Raw genomic sequence first — 18,667 nt, forward strand, 5'->3', positions numbered from 1 at the left:
AATGAAGAAAAAACTCAGAAAAAATTCAGAAGACTAATCAACTCTTCTGAATTCTTTTAATTTTCTGAATTTTTTTTAAAAGAAATGTTTTATTTATACTAAATTTAGTTTGTTTACAAGTAAATGTTCAATCAAGATCACATGCCATGATTACAGAATTTTAAAATTTTGAATAAATTTTCCTTATCACTTAAGTGTACTAACTCATTTTGAAACATCAGTCATGTCACCCCAAACCAAAACATGAGTGTTCACCTACACCCAAATTACAACTGCCTACGTGAATTCTGTCTTAACCAAATTAAATTTATTCATTCAATATTGTTTTGTAATCTGACTGATTTATCTGAGTGCATAACATGAATTATGTTCAGATGAACCTTTTATGAGCATTAAATTACCTTCTGTGACAATCTTAAGTCATAATTTTAATTCTTCATCTGATGGTGTATGCATCACTACATACATGATGAATTTCAATTCCTTCAACTCTTTCAAACATTTTAACTATCAAGAATATATATTATATGATATGGGGAGAAGTATTTGACAATTTCAGCATGTGCATCAATTGAGTTTCTGTATGTATTCTTGTCAATTAACATGTAAACTGATCTTTAATAGTTTGATTTGTGTTGTTATCTGCCGGAGTAACGTGGAAGTTTTTTTATATTTAAACATCACAACAGCTTTCACTGCCCTTCTCTTATATATGTGAAACAATGCACATACTATTGTTGTTATCATGAGTTTTAAGTTTGATGTCATTGGTGAATACTAAGTTATAGAGTACTGTATAATGTTGTGCAGTTGGTCTTGTAAAACTTGTTTAAATTGTGTTCGTTTTAAATATTTTACAAATGTAGACAGTGAAAAAAAATCAGTGAAAGTGAAATAGAAGAACCAATCAATTAAAAAAGATTACAGATTATGATAGTCATTGATTTTATTGAAAATCTGGATCTTGAAAACAAAAATCTGGTAATTGGAACAAAACATAGAATCAAATGGCAATGAAAATGAAAATTTTCTAATTCAACAAGGTGTACAACAAAATGATGAACAGGATGCAAGTAATGTCTATGATTGACTTTTTTCAAATAACTGTACCTCTCCTCTGAATTCAATGATAATTCATCTGAGCATTGTTCAGATATTTATGTGACTGGTAAATCAAATAAACTGAACTTTTAAATAATTATATTTGCAAACATTTAGTTGTCATATTGCAGGGGAGACCGATAAATTTTAACAATATTACATGTCACTGACACTTCTGAAACCAAACTCTAAAGCTCAGAAGTGGAGTCATAAATATACAAAATTTTGGCAATTAATTTGTTGTTGATGCCTCATGTTAAAATAAAATTATTATTGGAGCACTAATCAAAACAAAAGAAAGATATTAGTGTTTCTTTCATTGAAACATCAATATTCAAAAAAAGTTATTTCCCGAGATAGATATATTTTGTTACTGAGATTCTTACATTCTGCAAATAATTTAGTTCAACCTGCTGGTAATAACTCATACATGTTATTATATTATAATAACCTTACAACAAAAATTTCTCATTAGTTTATACCATATGAAAATTTTTGTTCAGACAAGAGTTTGATGTTATGGAAAGGGTGACAACAGTTTATACCAAGCAAGTGTCAATGCTCTGAAGTAAAATTATTTATTTTGTATGACTGCCTGATAGGATTTATATTGGACTTTACACTAATAAACAAACTATGATTGAGATTGTGAATGATTAAGGTTTTTCTGGCTTTATTATAACATTATTACTACCTCATTTAGACAAATTATTTTTGGCCTTTTTATTGATAACTGGTATTCTAGCCCATTATTTTTTTCAATTATTTATAACATTATTTCAATTCTTGCATAACAATAAAGCACGGTGCTTGCTGCACAGTAAGGGTCTTAAAAAAAGATTACTGTCACTACCTACAAAAATGCAACAGTATAGTATGATTATTATTCACAAAATACCTGAACTAGTATGTGAAAATGGTATGATTATAAACTTATGATGTTATTAAAAATACATAAAAACAAGTTAAAAGACTGGAAAAGTAAGTAGAATCACAAAATTAATATAAAAACTATATTCAATGACAGATAATAAAAATATGGGGCTCACAGATTTGCCTGACATGCAGTCATCACTTATTGATAATGCTAGAAAGTCAAACAAATGGTATAAGAACCTATTCTATCATCTGATACAAATTTGTGTTCTAATTCATAAATTATATTCAAATTAAAAAAAAAAGAAAAAATACAGTTATAAAATTCAGACTGAATCTTATCGAACAAATACTTGAAAAATATTCAGAACCAAAACCCACATAAAGAGGAAAATGACTAAAAGATACAAGCACATTTCTGGGGTTAGTAGAAACATCATTTTACAAAACCCATACCTGGTTCATCAAAACAACTATGGATCAACAAGGATGCCTTGTTTGTAAATGGACTACAAGACGACCTAAAAGAGAATATGTGCATGGAATACAACATTCTATTTTTGTCTGCATTTTTGCTTTGAAAATTACCATACACAAATATTTTTATGACTATTTAAGTATAATTTCATAATAAGCATTACTTTTTCTCTATATGGTAGACATCAACTTCAAAGCTGTATAAACTTTATAATCACCATACCGCAATTTTTCTATTATCTTCAAAGGTATTTCTATTGCATGCTCAAGAAAAGTTATTTTGTTATCATGCCATGATGTTTATGGAATCTTTTTCCATTATAGAATTTCTTTACTTTTCTTAATATTGTTCACAATACATTCTCCCTATAAACCAAATATCTGCATCAATACATAACTAGTTTTTTCAATGCCTTCTTTACATTTCTTTTGACAATGAAAACATTTATATTCATTTTGCAGACTATCACTGTCCCTTCACTTTCTTTTTAACAGAGTGAAGTGTGTCTTGTTGTACCATTGTCAGTCATCAAGGCTACATTGTTTTCTTTCCCAATGGTCTTATCAAAAATTTTAATTACATAGTTCACTAACTGAAATATTTGTTACTTTTCATAAATTTTTTCCAACAATCATTAATTAAAATCAATCTGTCGTCATAATAATTCAACGATTCATTCTTTTTGCTGACCAACAGTAACTGACACAATATAAGCATCACCACATCATAATATAAGAAATAATCACATTTACCCATTCTTGAAATTATAACATCTGATTTTTTTTAATGATTTACAGGGAAATACATTTTACTTTCTTCAATGAATATAGTATGTGGTTTCCATTATTATGGAATTTTGAAACTGTCTATCAGAGAGATAGCTCCAAAATCACATCAAGATTTTCTCTGTTCTGTGCAAATATTTTTTATTATGCCTTGTCGTGGATTTTTGTATTCAAGAAATATAGCAACATCATGTCCTTTAAACCAAAATTCTTTTTTACTATTACTTTCTGTGTTATAAATATCCAGTATTCAAATTTCAATGTTACTTGATAATAGAAATGTTTGCTTTCTCAAAGACATATTTGTTGTCTTATAATAAAAATTATAATCTATTTTAATACAAAAATTGATTCTCTAAGAAAAAGCAGCATTTTCATATGCTGTTTTTTTTTTAGATCCATTACTAATAGAAGTTGAATACAGTAATCTACAAAAACTTCAGTTACATCGCATCTTCTGTTAATACTTTTACATCATATAATGTGCACACTTTTTAACATATATATAAAAAAAACTGGATTTTACTTGCAGATGACCTATATCAATTTTTTTTTCAAAATTACTATTTTTTAACACAATAGTTTAAGAAAAACTCATTTTTCAATTTTTTTAAATTCTAAAAAAAATCATTGGAGTTCGTTTACTGAGAACTAACTCGCTGATTAAACAATTAAAATGATCATAAATAATTAATGAAAATTACATTAACTTAAAGGATTTTGTATGAGAGGATAGACAAAGCTGTATGGTTCTGATGAAAAGTTCAGTAATGGAGAAATTAAAAAACAAACCTAAAAATTCTCATGAAACAAAAAAAACCTAAGAGGTATTACTTCAGAGGATGATTGAGGATAATATTTATGAATGTAAATGAAGTGTAATCTTGTAGTCTCAGTTCAACCATCCCTGAGGTAAGTGATTAATTGAAACCCAACCACCAAAGAACACCAGCATCCATAATCTAGTATTCAAATCCATATGAAAGTAACTGTCTTTACTAGGACTTGAATGCTGGAACTCTCAACTTCCAAATCAGCTGATTTGGGAAGACGCATTCACCACTAGACCAACCTGGTGGGTTAGTTACATATTTTTAATTTTTTCTTTCAAAACAATCCAACAACCTTTTAAATATTGTAATACTATAATGGATAATTGTAAACAAGGTAATATAAGTAATGATTTAGTTTACATCCAACTTATCTGCAGAGATTACTATAAATGTTTGAAACAAAGTTTCAGTATGAAAAAGTACTAGCCGGTGTCCTCATAGTTTCATTATAAAGGAATTTCATTACATAATGTAAAGTTAACCATACATTATCAGACAAAGCAGGAAGATTTTTAGTGGAAAGGTTCATAGTTAAATGGATATCATAATACTGAACACTAACTTATCTGTCATGTTCATTAAAAACAAACTTCTTGTTTCAATTAGTGCATTTTTAGCTTAGAACTAATTATACATTTTTTTTATTTATTATAATATTCTTATCTTAAATGCTTCTTGAAGACGGATCAATCAATAAAAACACTATACGAGTGATTGGGGAAAAATGTAAAATAGGTAGACAATTTTAAAATAAAAAAAGGATAGACGCAAAATAAATTAATAAGAAATTAATCACCCATATTATCTACCCATTTTCCTCGTGGTTTTTGTACGTAATAAAAATGCCTTTGACTCACTCCAGCAGCTGGATGAAACCAACGATAATAAAGTAACATAAGAATAATTCCTAGAATGAATACACAAACCTGACCAGCAACTACACCATAGTATAACATTGGATCTTGAAGTGAATTAACACCAACACACCTGAACAAAAAAAAAATTAAAATTGATTATTTATTTGATTATGGCAAAAGATTTTTTATGGAAAAGGCATAAAAAACAAAATCTACCAGTATTAGCAATTCATTATTTGTTTAATTATTTTATTATAAATGTTTTACTATCAATACAATAAAGAGAAAATTCGCAAACCACAACCATCAGCAGTTTCCAAAAAATGGTTGCTCAAGAGGTTATAGTTTGAAATTTGAATTCTAAAAATAAAAAAAAAAAAAACATTCTCTTAACATTAAAATAAGTTAGTTACTTTTTATAAGTTTATTAGTGGTTGAATTGGATTGTGAGATGCTTACTTTTAGGGATACAAAAATGTATTTATATAGTAACTTCCACTATTTCTTGAACGTTTAGTAGTACAAAGTGGTCATTTCAAGGATGGTTGGTTAGAAAAGTTTTACTGTATTGCTATTGAAGTTGCACTTGAGGTCACCTTTATACAAGACAAAAATGAATAACTATTTTGTACCTTCAATATATTCAATGAAAATGTAAAAAGAAATGGAGCAGAAAACTTACTGTAGATATTCATCTGTTACTCATGGGTATTGCAAACAGAAAAAAAACAGCAAAACAACCTTATTTTGCAATAATAGATGAGAAGAATAAGATAAAGCATGGATAAAAATCTCTCTGCATAGTAGCATGGTAATGTTATAAAAAAAATCACAATTTACTGTCACCTTAGCAACATCTAGGTAGTTAGTTGGCCTATGCCCTCAGAAATATTAAAGATAAAATTACATTATTGAAAAGGCAGAATTCTATAGAACTTATTTGTAAGGATAATTATTATAATTTGAGATAATATAGATAGGGAATAGGAGATGCATAGATATGGGATACTATATAAAAAACTGAGACCAGAATAAGAGATTAAAGGAGCAGTTGGTTCATTAAAATTGTAGAAGAAATTGAGAAATATTACCTGGAAACTGGTCACAAAAACTGTTTTTTAGAAATCAACAATTAAACAAGTTCATACATAATAAAATGGAAAGTCACTTGAGAAAGCGTACAAACACAAATAAATAATGACGGAAAAAATTTGTAGCTGAATGAGAACAGGGGGCTAATATAAAAAAAAATAATAAACCTATTTAAAATTTCTAAAATCTATTTTGTGAAGATTTTTCTATGATCATAATAGTTGTTAACTAAATTTGTTTTAAGTTAAGAAACATTTCTATGATTGGATGAACGTTCATTTGCACATTTTCTTGAATTTTTTCAGTTAACTGTAGTATTGGTATTATTATTATTTCTATTTTATATGTGGATTTTTTTAAGAAAATGTGCAATAAACAAAGAAAAATGATAAGTACTTACCATACAACTAAGGCACCAGTGTTTTCCATGAAACAAACCAAATAATACGCTAAATAAGTATATCTTGTTGGACCATCACGAGGAGATATATATGTTAAAACATAAGCAAATCCAAGCATTGCACTAAGAGCAAGTTCTTCACACCAACTACCACAAATTGTCTGTGTATTAGACAATGCAAGCCAAACAGACATAACAATCCAGTGAACAAAACACACAGATATCATCCATACTGGATATAAAGATGCTAAGAGACTTAATGCCACAACTCTTGAAACTGTAAATAACAAAAAATACAGTGAAAATTGCTAATAAGATCATAAATAAAAAAAGTCAAATAGCCTGTTGATATGTAAACCCCTACATGGGAAGGTGTAGGTAACTTCAAGTTAACTTTACCCTCATTAGTTATTTACAAACCGTAGGATATCTGAGCAGCATCCAAAACAAAAAGAAACCAATTATTTAATTATTATAAAATGTGTGGTTTGTTGGGCTGAAAGTGCCACTGTAAAGAGTGATAGCTCTTTCTTTAGGGACTAAGGTAAACAGATTGTAAACAGATTGCCAATTCTGTTTACCTAAATGAATATTTAGGCAAAAATGTTTACAGTTGCACTGTAAATAGAATGCCACAACAAATAGTGGCATTTGGTTTATCTAAGTTCCTAAAGAAAGAGCCATCACTCTTTACAGTGGTACTTTCACATAAGGAACAGTCCACATTTACATCTCTCACCCACAACTTACAATTAAGATAGATTAGCCCAAAACTTGCTTTCATAATCCATTTAACTGATGAAAATTTATTTACCTGTGTAAGATAACTATTTCCACCTCTGGATTCAAATTCAGCAATTTATAATGAGTATGGTACAAGAAGACCCTGTTTTTAAAATCAGATTTCCTCTGTACTTACCTCTCATTCTTTCCAACAATCTCTCCTTCTCACCTCTCCAATTTGGTGTTATCTAATGCTAAATTACATGAACATCAAACTTTGAAGCCAACACGGATCATTCTTTGAACCAGAAGCTATTGCTATTATTTCTAATCAATAAATTTTGGTAACCTATTCTCACTCATTTTCAGCACTATAAGTACAAAATCAAAATGAAGTTTCAACATGCAAAAGACTTGTGCAAAAAAAACTCTCCAGTTTCTAAAAGGGGCATATAATTAGGGGTATTACTACAAAGTCCACGCTCTTTATAAAAAAAGTGCTGTAATTTCTCTAGATTATCGTATTATTTAAAACCCCAGACATGTACAGCAAAACAGATAAAAACCCTATAGCAAGCCTTAAATATCACTTTTTAGCCGCCAAATTTATATTTTTATTTTGTAATGCAATATACCAGCCTATAATTAGTCCTAAATTAGCATTTTACAGTTTTTATCTTAAATGTAGCTAGCTCTACATTCATTGTGGGTGACAAATTACACCTAAATATTTATATTTATTCATGTATTTTATTTCTCTACCCTTGAAAACCCACCTTTCATCTTTTTCATTTTCCTCCTTTTCTGAAAACCATTATTTTTTTACTTTTCTAGGTTGGTTCTTAAATTCCATTGTTCATAATAAGTTGTCAAGTTATTATTAATGTATTACAGGGGTATCTGTTAATAGAACTATGTCATCAACATATAATAATACCCTCATCCTTTTTCTCCCTCCAGTAAATATCTTTCCAATACTTCAGGTATATCATTTAGAAAAGGAGTAACTAACAGTTTTAAGAATGCTCAAAAAGGTGCTTACTCAATTTAAGCACCTTCAGCCAATCTATGTAACGCAAGGAAACTGAGAAAACCAGCCACTGTTGACTATTGACCATTCAACACGGACTTCCAATTAACTCGGAGGTCCAGCAAAGAGTTCACTCTCTCAAGTTCTCTAACTACTCTAATATGTTCAGCCTCATACTGGGGACAAGTCCACCATGTCATCAATCCCGCAACCCGAGCATAAACCTGAATCTACTAAATGAAACCTAGTCAATCTTTCCTGAAAAGCACCACGCCCAGAAAGGAATTGTGTAATATACAGATTGGGGGAAATCTTCCAAACCACGTGCAAATCAGACACAATTGGAAATATGCCATGTGTGTAGCAACCAATAGTGGTGTCATCCCACCTGGCCTGCCAAGATTTAAAACCGTGGTCTTCAATTTCCCGCATATGTTCCGAAGTAAAAAGACCATCCTGTTGGAAATATAACGTTTACGTTCTACGGCAAGAATATCTATGGGCTTAATGCCAGCAATAAAACAGACTGCCTCCCGCGACCTGTAACTGCTGATAACAGCCAACAGAAGGAGATGCTAGGCTCTCAAAAAAATGTCCCTGTAACACCTAAAGATCATGCGATGAGCTCAGACAGGCGCAACGTACAACATAATAGCCTCACTTACACCCTTGTAGAGCATATGCATGGTACGAATGTTCCTCACTGGGATCCCTGCAACAACAGCACATGTTTCTAGCTATGTTAACTTTTGCACTCTGCAGCCTATCTTTAACACTACCTAATTCAAACGCATGTTTTTCCCAAGCCAACATTAATGCTTTTTGTGATGGGTGACACTGTAACTACACATGTCAGTCATTTTAGCACAATTATAATAGTACCATAATTGTAATGCGGCAATTTTCACAAATTTTTTTCATTGATTTTCATTGTCAGTTTATCAATCACAAGACTAGGCCAACCACTGTGGTCCTTATCATGAACATTGATGTGGCCATTTTTAAACTGAATGCACCACTTCCTTACTCCAACTTCACTCATTATTCCATCTCTGTATATCTCACAAAGTTGCTAATGAATTTCAACTGGTTTGAGGTTCTTTGTCAGTGAAAACCTAATCACTGAATGCACCTCACAACTTGTGGGATTTTCTATTTAAACGCATATTTTAATAATTCAGAACGAACAAAGTAGAAAAATCACAGCCCACATGCTACGACAGCTTGATGCATACTGAGTGTAGAAACGCTTTGAGATGGTTGCCTCAAAATGCTAGGCACAAATGTAAGTTACTTTTTGGACCGCCCTTGTACATAAAAATAAATGAAGCAGATCATTTAAAATATAAAAATTAAAATCATTAATTTTTTTTTAATATAGCCAGTGAAAATCCTTTCTTTTACTTAAAAATCAAACACTGACAAAAGGGGAAAAAATTAAAACAGCAGCTGTGCTAGACTGCAGTACTCTCCCGGCATGTGGTGTACTAAAAAAAAAAAAAAACTAAAGGAACAACATAATTATAATAAGAAATTTTATCAATTTACCTTTTTATTACAGTTGCTTCAATACCTGATTTTACAGTTCTTTACTGACAAAGTTACTTCAAGGAAATTTAAATTAATTAGTTGGATCTATTTTTTTATATTATAAATAATATATATATATTTTTAAAGAAAAATAACCATAGAGAGTGTGTAATAAATCTTATAAATACTTTTTTAAAGAAAGAAAGGAACGAATGGATATGGATCCAAGAGGAATCATTTGATAGTAAAGCTAAGAACTGGTCTGAAAATTCTAGTGTAACACTGACCTGCAGAACAAAGATGCCATAAAAATAGGAGTGTAGTTCCAAACCAAGTTAAGTTTTCTTTGTCATCACGAGCACATCGAACAGAGCGATTGTATGATGCAATAGACCAAGCAATCGATATAAGTGAACATCCCACTGCCAGCAGTTGAAAATCTAAAATATGAAATAATTTAGGTTGATTTACATTACAATATCTACTAATATAGTACAAAAAATTTGAAATGACTGTAAACATTTAAAGCATGTTTTACAGTTTTAAGTAAAAGATTATTCAGTGACTTCTCTTATCCAGTGACTTTTTCCTTTTTAGTTCATAGAAAGATACCACCTTCATTATCAATTTTTCATATTCACAAAATCATTAGCTGAAAATAAATTTTTATTTTCAAAATCAGAAAAAACTGAAAGAACAAAGTATCTCATGGAATACACTTTAAAAAAAAGATTTTGAAAAGAATCTGATATAAAACATCTGTAAAAATTTCTGTTATGTATAATTTTTACAATAAAACATAATTATTATGGTCATATTTATTACATTATCCATATGCTAAATTAAGCATATGATAATGCTTATACATTTGATAGATATTAACATATCTATCAAATGTTAATACAAAAATAAAACAAAATCTTAAAAAAAAAAATCTAATCCTTTTTAATGTAAAACATTAAAACAGTAACTCAACAGTTAAGTAATCAGACAAGAGACACTATTTGATCAGCTATCAAACTGATTCAAGAGATTATTTCAGCAATCATAACTCTGAACCATGTAAGAAGCTTTTTGACAAAAAACAATGTTCTGGAAGTTAGTTTTTTTATTTCTTTTTCTATTTGAATATGTACTACAAAATTGACTCCTTCATTTAAATTTTTCTCCAACAGACATCTACATACCTCAATGCAAGTTGATTTTCCTCAGACTGGAAAATCTGAAATAAGAAACTGAAAGAATAGTTCGTATTCAAAGAAACTGGCACTGTCAAAGACAGTGGGGGTTTGTGAAGGGCTAAATTTTTACAAAAGCAAATCAAGAACTAAAAGATAAAGCATATTGATGGTGAAAAAAATGATGATGGAGGTAGTGAAGTGCATAGCAGATAAAGAAAATAAAAAGCAATACAAAACAAATTATAAAGAGACATCAAAGAATGATGAGAGAGAAGAAGAACAAGAGCTGAATGGGTTTTATAAAGGAACTGGAGGAGTATGAAAGAAAAGAAAACTGAATGGTCTAGTATGAAATAAATGAAAAATACAGTTAAATGTGGATGAATCTGATTGTTAGTGAGTAGGAAGAGAATGGAAATTATGCTTATAGGGTTGCTGAATGCAAAATGGAGGAGTGCAAATGAGTACTGAAAAAAGAAAATAATAGAGAGGCTTGGCAAATGGACATTAACATAATAAAATAGAGGCTCTCTTTCAATAAAGAGAGCCTCACTCTTTATAGAACAGAGTGAGGCTGGTACACCATCCGAAGATTAAAACTAAATTGGAAATAAATTGTGGGTAAATTTGGATATAGATTTTATGTAGACAATTTTGCAGAAAACAAATTTAAAACATAATAATATGAGCAGAAAATGGTGTGTATTTTCACTTTTCACAAGACATGGTTGAATCAGTGAAGAATATGGGTAGTTACTGAATACTTCTTTCTACAAATGTTTTTTGCGAAAATAAAACAAGCAGAGCTTTCTGTGATAAAAAAAAAGTGTTGATGTATACTGGTTAAAGATTTGATAAAAATATTTTAATTTAAAAATAAAAAAAAGATTTATAACCTAGCAAAAAATTCACATAGATCTTTCTGTAAAGGCTGTATCTTTATAAGAAGCTATCTGTCAACTTTTTACAAAGATGACAATGACAGGTGTCTGAAGAAGCTCAACATCCTGACAGAATTTATTACAATGACAATACATCATTAATATTGATCAAATTGCAAATGAGCATAAGTTAGTGAGTATTGCTCATGTCTTGTGATCAGTGTACCAACCAAATACAGACAGGCAATAAATTTGAAGCCTGATACCTGACAACTATAAAAGCATCAATAGATCAAAATATAAAGAAATATGAGATCAAATTTTTTGACCTTAACATAATTCCCAAAATAAACCTGAATTTCATCTCCGGTAATTTAATACAACATTTCGGCCTATCCAATAGTGTATTTAACAATGGTACAATCCAACTGTCTGATGTTGGCAACTGTGTTTCATGTATACCAATCAGTTTTATCCACATCACATAATAGTGCAAAAATTATAACTGATTTTTCCTACTGTGTAAAATTAACTTGAAAATAATAAAAATTTCACTGAGAACTAGTTCAATTTTTAAGCCAAGTCTTAATTCAAAACTATTTCACATTATGCATAAGGTTTTACAGATCTTACATATAAATATTACATGCATGTACAAAAAATTGAAAATTTGACAAGCTTTAAAAGATTTAAAGTTTTTGAACCCACCTTCTAAGAAAAAGTGACCAAAATATGTCTGATCAAAATAGAAGAATAATCTCTAACCAAGTTTTAAAAATATTTTTTAAAAAATTAATTGAAATACTAAATGTCACTTTTTCATAATAAAAGTTTTTATAAAATGTACCTCTACAAAAGAAAATCACATGTCATCAAAAGATGGGAACATCCTACTCAGAATTTTTTTTAAATTTTTGTAGATAAGCTGTATGCACTTCAATTTTTTTTATAGAATTGACCATATGCAAAATACATTTTTTATGAAGAGCAAAATAAAATATTAAATACCAAAATTAAAACATAAATCCATTTATTTGTTTTCATGAAATGAAATAACACAGAATCAAAAGTCAGAAAGTACTTTAATTGTAATTACTATTCACAATAAACAAAGAGTTTAAAAATAATCTATATACATATTGCAGAGACATAAGTACTTAAAATGCTAACAGAAAATAATCCAATTTTAGATATCCTGTGGAAAATGAGAAAACCTAATTAATTAGCTCATGCGAATATACCATCTGTTATACCTTGAAGCGAAGAATGAGGTATTTTTTGAGTAACCGCTGTAATTAGAGCAGTCAACTGAATTACTGCCTGAGGTGCTGCAAACAGGAAACAATGAAACAGCCTGAGAGAAGCAGCATCTGAATCTTCATCTAACATTCTACGATAATAGCCATCAACATGAAGAATGTCATCAGCACAACGAGCCTTCTTGCTTCGAATACCATATACCAAAGCATCACAATATCTAAATATCAAAAAATGAAATATTAGAAGAATTTTAATTGTAAAATGTTACTTTGAAAAATAAATAAGTCAGAATATAATGAAATACAAAACCTTAGTACCTTAGTACTGGAGCAATTTGTAAAAGTAAAATAATGACTCTAAGAATCCACTTCCATATTGGTGGTCTAGCAATAGTCGGTTCATCTACATCAATAATGTACCTGGAAAGAAGAAAATGAATAATACAGGAAAACAATAATACTTAAAAAAAAATATAAATGCTAATAATATACCCGACACTTTACATGAAGAAACAATTTCCTTTGAGTGGTTACAACAAAATAAACTTATATTTTCAAAATTATTTAAAAAAAAAAAAATGTAATTAAGGTAAATGCAAATTGATGGGAAATCTATAGAACACATCATAACTTATTAAGGGATAAAGTTCTGAACCTATGTTGTACTGATTAATAGTACAGGAAAACATTTGTACAGCTTAATCATCAAAATACTTTCAGTAACGTAAAATAAAGTAATATAAATTGTAAAGTACTCGTACATGAAAGATTGGCAGTATTGTAAACCATCACATTTTTAATGTTTAAGGAGATAAAATTCCCTAAACAAAAATTTACATGAGTCATATATTATAGTATATCTTAGCCTTTATTAATATACTAAATTAAAAAAATTATTTCGGCACGCTGGAAGACAGAGGTAGATTTCACTGGTGCTAAGTAGGGGATAAAAAAATGTCGATTTTAAAGTTAAGAAAAATTTCAAAATTAACTCAATATGACAATGGTTGCATGTGAAAAGAAGGTACAAATGTTTAGCATACAACAAGCCCCATCTTATAATTCCAGCAACATCTCGGTCATCCCTTGCCGTAAGGGTTGGTCACATCAAAAATTGTTTCAGAAAAAGTTTTTGGTAATATTTAGAGGGCTAACGACCAGTTTCAACTGATTCAATACTGCGCCTATTAAGGGAGGTACGATTGTTTTTGTCTTTGAAATCCCATTTTTTCCACCCCTTGGGCCAATGGTTGACAATATCAAAAAACTTTACTTATATAAGTTTTAGGCCCTTATCCAAAGAATAGTAGGAACTTTAAACAAATTTGATATTTTACTAAATAAAAATGTTATAGCAATATTTGGTTTTTCGAAAAAGACACTCATTTCCACCCTCATGGTCCGCTTTTGGCCGTTATCAAAATTGACCAAGATTTTGGGTTGAGTTATTTTTAGGAAACAATTTGAAAGTGATTGGCGCAAAATTATGGCAGTCATCGTGTTCACAAGAAAGTGAAATATATGGATATATATATATATAAGCTTTTGAGCTGACGGTGGTTTTGGGGTCTGGAAGATGTGAAACTTGATATATCAAAATTTTCTGAAAGTAGAATCCTAATACCCATTACAATAGGTAGCTTTCTAATGAAATCTACGTAAAAAATAGTGTCTATGGCAGATTAAATTAAAGTTTAACTTAACTATACAAAATAAGTTTCCATTTTAACCTCTTTTGGCATTTCACATGTTTGTAAAGCAGAAATTCTCAAACATGTTTTCCAATTTTAATGAGATTTAAAAAAAAACTACACCTGGTCATCAAAATATTTATCACTATAAGTACCTAAGAATAACTTTTTTCAAAAAAATGAGCTATAAATATTTTCTAATGCTACCTTTCACCAGGAAGTAAGTTGTCAAAATCAAGTAACTTGACCACTAGTTAATTTGAATGATGCATCTAAATATAAAATATGAACCAATTTTTAATAAGAAAATAGTAATATATCTTGCAGGCAAATGTTTAGTTAACAAAATGAACTTTTCAGTTTTTATACTTTAATTGTAAATAATTTTGGCAGCTTGTTACATACAATATTAAAGAGAAACATGTTCACACAAATAATTCATGACTTGGATAGGATCCATATGATTTCCAGCATGTCAACATCCCATCATGCCTACCTGCCCTTCGCCTAACCAATGTTCTTTTTCAATAAAGAAGCAAATGATGAGAAGAAATATTATTTAACAGATTACAAATTGATTCCAGTTTCACACTGATGTATCATAAAAACATTAATCAGCATGTCTACAGAGATTTCACAGGCCAAATCTGTGACTTCCTGACAGTTGTCATGATAATGATGTGAATAATAAAGAATACATCCCAGGCCTTTAGATAAATGGAAACATGACAAATTATATGGTATTACTACAAAATTACTTTAGTCATTGGATTTCTGCACTGGATGCAAGATTAGAGTAGTGGACAATTTTTTATTGCTATCTTTTGAATCAAACATCATTAAAATGATTGTGTATAACTAATTTGTTAAAAGTAGACCAACAATGAATTATTGCAAAATAACAATATTTACAAGAAGGCCAAGATTTCAAAATTAAAATTCACTTTGGTTTTCATTAAACACTTAATATATTATTTTTAAGAAATGTCAGGTTATAAAAGTATAGCCAAAAGTGCATTGTCAAATCTCTGCCTTTGCATCAGATCCAACATTTTGTAATTCATTGACTTTTATCATCATTTAGTTTTTTTTTCAACAATTTTTAACTAATATTTTACACAAGTTTTGATATCGGGAAAACGTCTGAAATCATTTAGCAACCATTACTCATTGAAATTCTGCAGAATGAGAAATTGTTCAGATTTTAAACATATGTTAAAATATAAACAGTAATGTTTAGCGCACTAATTTCAATCACGTACAGCTTCAGTTATAAACTATCATTTCTGTATTAACAGAAATGATACTGTTAATACTGAAGCTTTTATAAAAAATTTGTGTCTGTTAATACTTTTTTTTTTCCTGTTTAGCCTCCAGTAACTACCGTTTAGATAATTCTTCAGAGGATGAATGAGGATGATGTGTATGAGTGTAAATGAAGTGTAGTCTTGTACATTCTCAGTTCGACTGTTCCTGAGATGTGTGGTTAATTGAAACCCAACCACCAAAGAACACCGGTATCCACGATCTAGTATTCAAATCCGTGTAAAAATATCTGGCTTTACTAGGACTTGAACGCTGTAACTTTCGACTTCCAAATCAGCTGATTTGGGAAGACGCGTTAACCACTAGACCAACCCGGTGGGTCGTGTCTGTTAATACTGTATCATGCAATATTAACAGACACAATATATATATTATATGGACATATATCTGGTGTAATCGAAGAAAATAAAGGAAGATCCAGAAAAAAATTAATGCCTGAAGATAAGTAAACAAAGAATAGACAAGTAAAGTGTTTTAATATGAAAGTTTGGTACACAGGAGCTGCTAATTTAGTTTTATGCAAACAAAAAAAATTACTTCACAATAAAAAAAAAAGTGATGATGTTATTAAAATACATGTACTTACCATCGCAAACTGAAGGCAGTAGTTACCAATGCTGGCAGTATAATAAATACCACAGTTAATACAAAATTTGTAAGTTGAGCATATAAGTGATACAAATAGACAAGCCAGCAATGAACGACTACATCTATCATATACGTGATTACGGAGCATACAAGGCATAAAATGTAACATATGTTAAAATCAGGTGATCCATTCTCCTCAGTTTCATCAGTTCTGTGCTGAACACCTTCTATTCTAGATTGCATTTCTTCTGCCGAGAATTTTACTACAGCAAACTCTCCCATTATTTCTTGGTAAGGTATACGCTTTAATATTCATTTTAGCACAAAACGCTGTAATAAGAACAAATCAATTATGTTTGTATAATACATACAATACCACAAGAAATTCAACTTAAACAAATGGAAAATCATGTTGCGCCTCATAACTAACTTTATTGGATTCTCAGAAATACATTTCACTGCATGCTTAAAAATAATTTGATCAGAATAATAATGAAAATTATATCAACTTAAGTAAAAACATAACCTAACAACCATGGTCGACAACTGGTGATCAGCACATAACCTCAATTAAATTTTCATAGTTACAATATTGGAACAAAAATGTACACAACAGTAGAGTCAACTATCACAACTTAACATTTTTCCATTAATTTTTATTGTCTATATTTATAAATAAATATGTACTTCACTTTAAGGCAAAAGTATTTTTAAAAATAAAGAAAGAAAACGCCAATACAATTTTTTTTTTTTTTTTACTTTTATTTGACTTTATTCACTGCTGTAAAAATAGCATGCTAGTAAATTAGATAATTGTATAAACAAAAACAACTAAATAATGGTATTTAAGGAACCCACAACCCAGTGGTCTCAAAAGATGTTTGAACCGTTCTCAGGTAGTGGTTAAACAATAATTGATAACCAAAACAAGCAAAAAAAGTACTTCAGTGAAGCGGGAAAATTTAAAAATCCTGTATGAAATAACTTTTTATTCTATCATAAACATTTCTACAGTTTTCTGTTATTTAAGACATGTATTCTATTTTTAACAAATAACACTTGACAGGTGGGCACCATTACAATCCACACACACACTCCTCACACTCTTGTAGTCTTAATCAAAAATTTTCCATTACTCATTGTACAGTGTAATGCGTATAACTTCTTGAATTTTTAACTTTACTTCCCCTAATGTTTGTGAGTGCTTGACAACACCTTGTTCTTGATCAAACCCTCAAAGAAAAAAATTTGCAAGTGTGCATATCAGGAGATCTAGCCAGTCAAACAATATCTCCATTTTTTTATATAATATGGTTCGAAAAGATTTTTCGTAAAGCAGTAATAGACAAACAAATAGAGTGACTTGAAACGATGTTTCTTATAACTTATTAAATTCTCCTGGGTTGGACATTTCGTGAATAAATTGAAGGCCTTTTTTGACTCGTTAATCGCTATAAGAATCTCGACGCTCCACCACGGTACTGTGGGTTTCGTCGAATTTGCGACGGAATGTTTTTGGAATTGTTTTTCTTCTCTGAAATTAGAATCGCTCGTGTTACTACCTGTATGTCGTCATCGATATGTCCAGTATGACTGGGGAAACGACGTCGATCGTGTAGCCAGTACAGTCGCCTCATTTAAGATATCGTCGCCGAATAAATGTTGGCGCTTTTTGGCGTACGTTTGTTGTAATTATGATTGGAAAGTGATCGCTTCCATGAAGATGTCTATCAGCGTTCCAATCCAAGGACAGTAACAATACCGAACTGCAGAACGACAAATCAATCACCGAAGTTTCACCGTTGTATATATTGAAAAAGGTTCCTGTATCCATGCTTAACAGGATTAGCTCAGTGCTGATATAAACTCATCGCGCCATCTGTTCTCTAATCGTTGCGAACTCCAAAGTGGGTTATACGCGTTGAAATCCCCTACTAAAATTATTGATCAAGGGAGTTGGTTATAAACAGAGTTAGTTTTTATTGGTTGGGAGTTGTTTATAAACATGGCACGTTGGTGGATCGCACTACCACTCT

At 30.1% G+C, this 18,667-nt stretch overlaps 1 protein-coding gene across 1 annotated transcript; it reads right to left on the bottom strand.

The window, feature by feature from the left end:
* Positions 1–3,974: 3,974 nt before the first annotated feature.
* On the bottom strand, positions 3,975–17,280 carry LOC142329924 (XK-related protein 7-like). The gene is made up of 6 exons (XM_075374879.1): positions 16,630–17,280; positions 13,345–13,446; positions 13,021–13,244; positions 9,993–10,145; positions 6,423–6,699; positions 3,975–5,060 (listed from the first exon to the last, which is right to left on the bottom strand). Exons 1-6 carry the CDS (start codon positions 16,911–16,913, stop codon positions 4,862–4,864), a joined length of 1,239 nt encoding a protein of 412 aa, XP_075230994.1. The 5' UTR covers positions 16,914–17,280; the 3' UTR covers positions 3,975–4,861.
* Positions 17,281–18,667: the final 1,387 nt, after the last annotated feature.

Source organism: Lycorma delicatula, chromosome 1, assembly GCF_047948215.1.
Source record: "Lycorma delicatula isolate Av1 chromosome 1, ASM4794821v1, whole genome shotgun sequence".
NCBI classification, from domain to species: domain Eukaryota; kingdom Metazoa; phylum Arthropoda; class Insecta; order Hemiptera; family Fulgoridae; genus Lycorma; species Lycorma delicatula.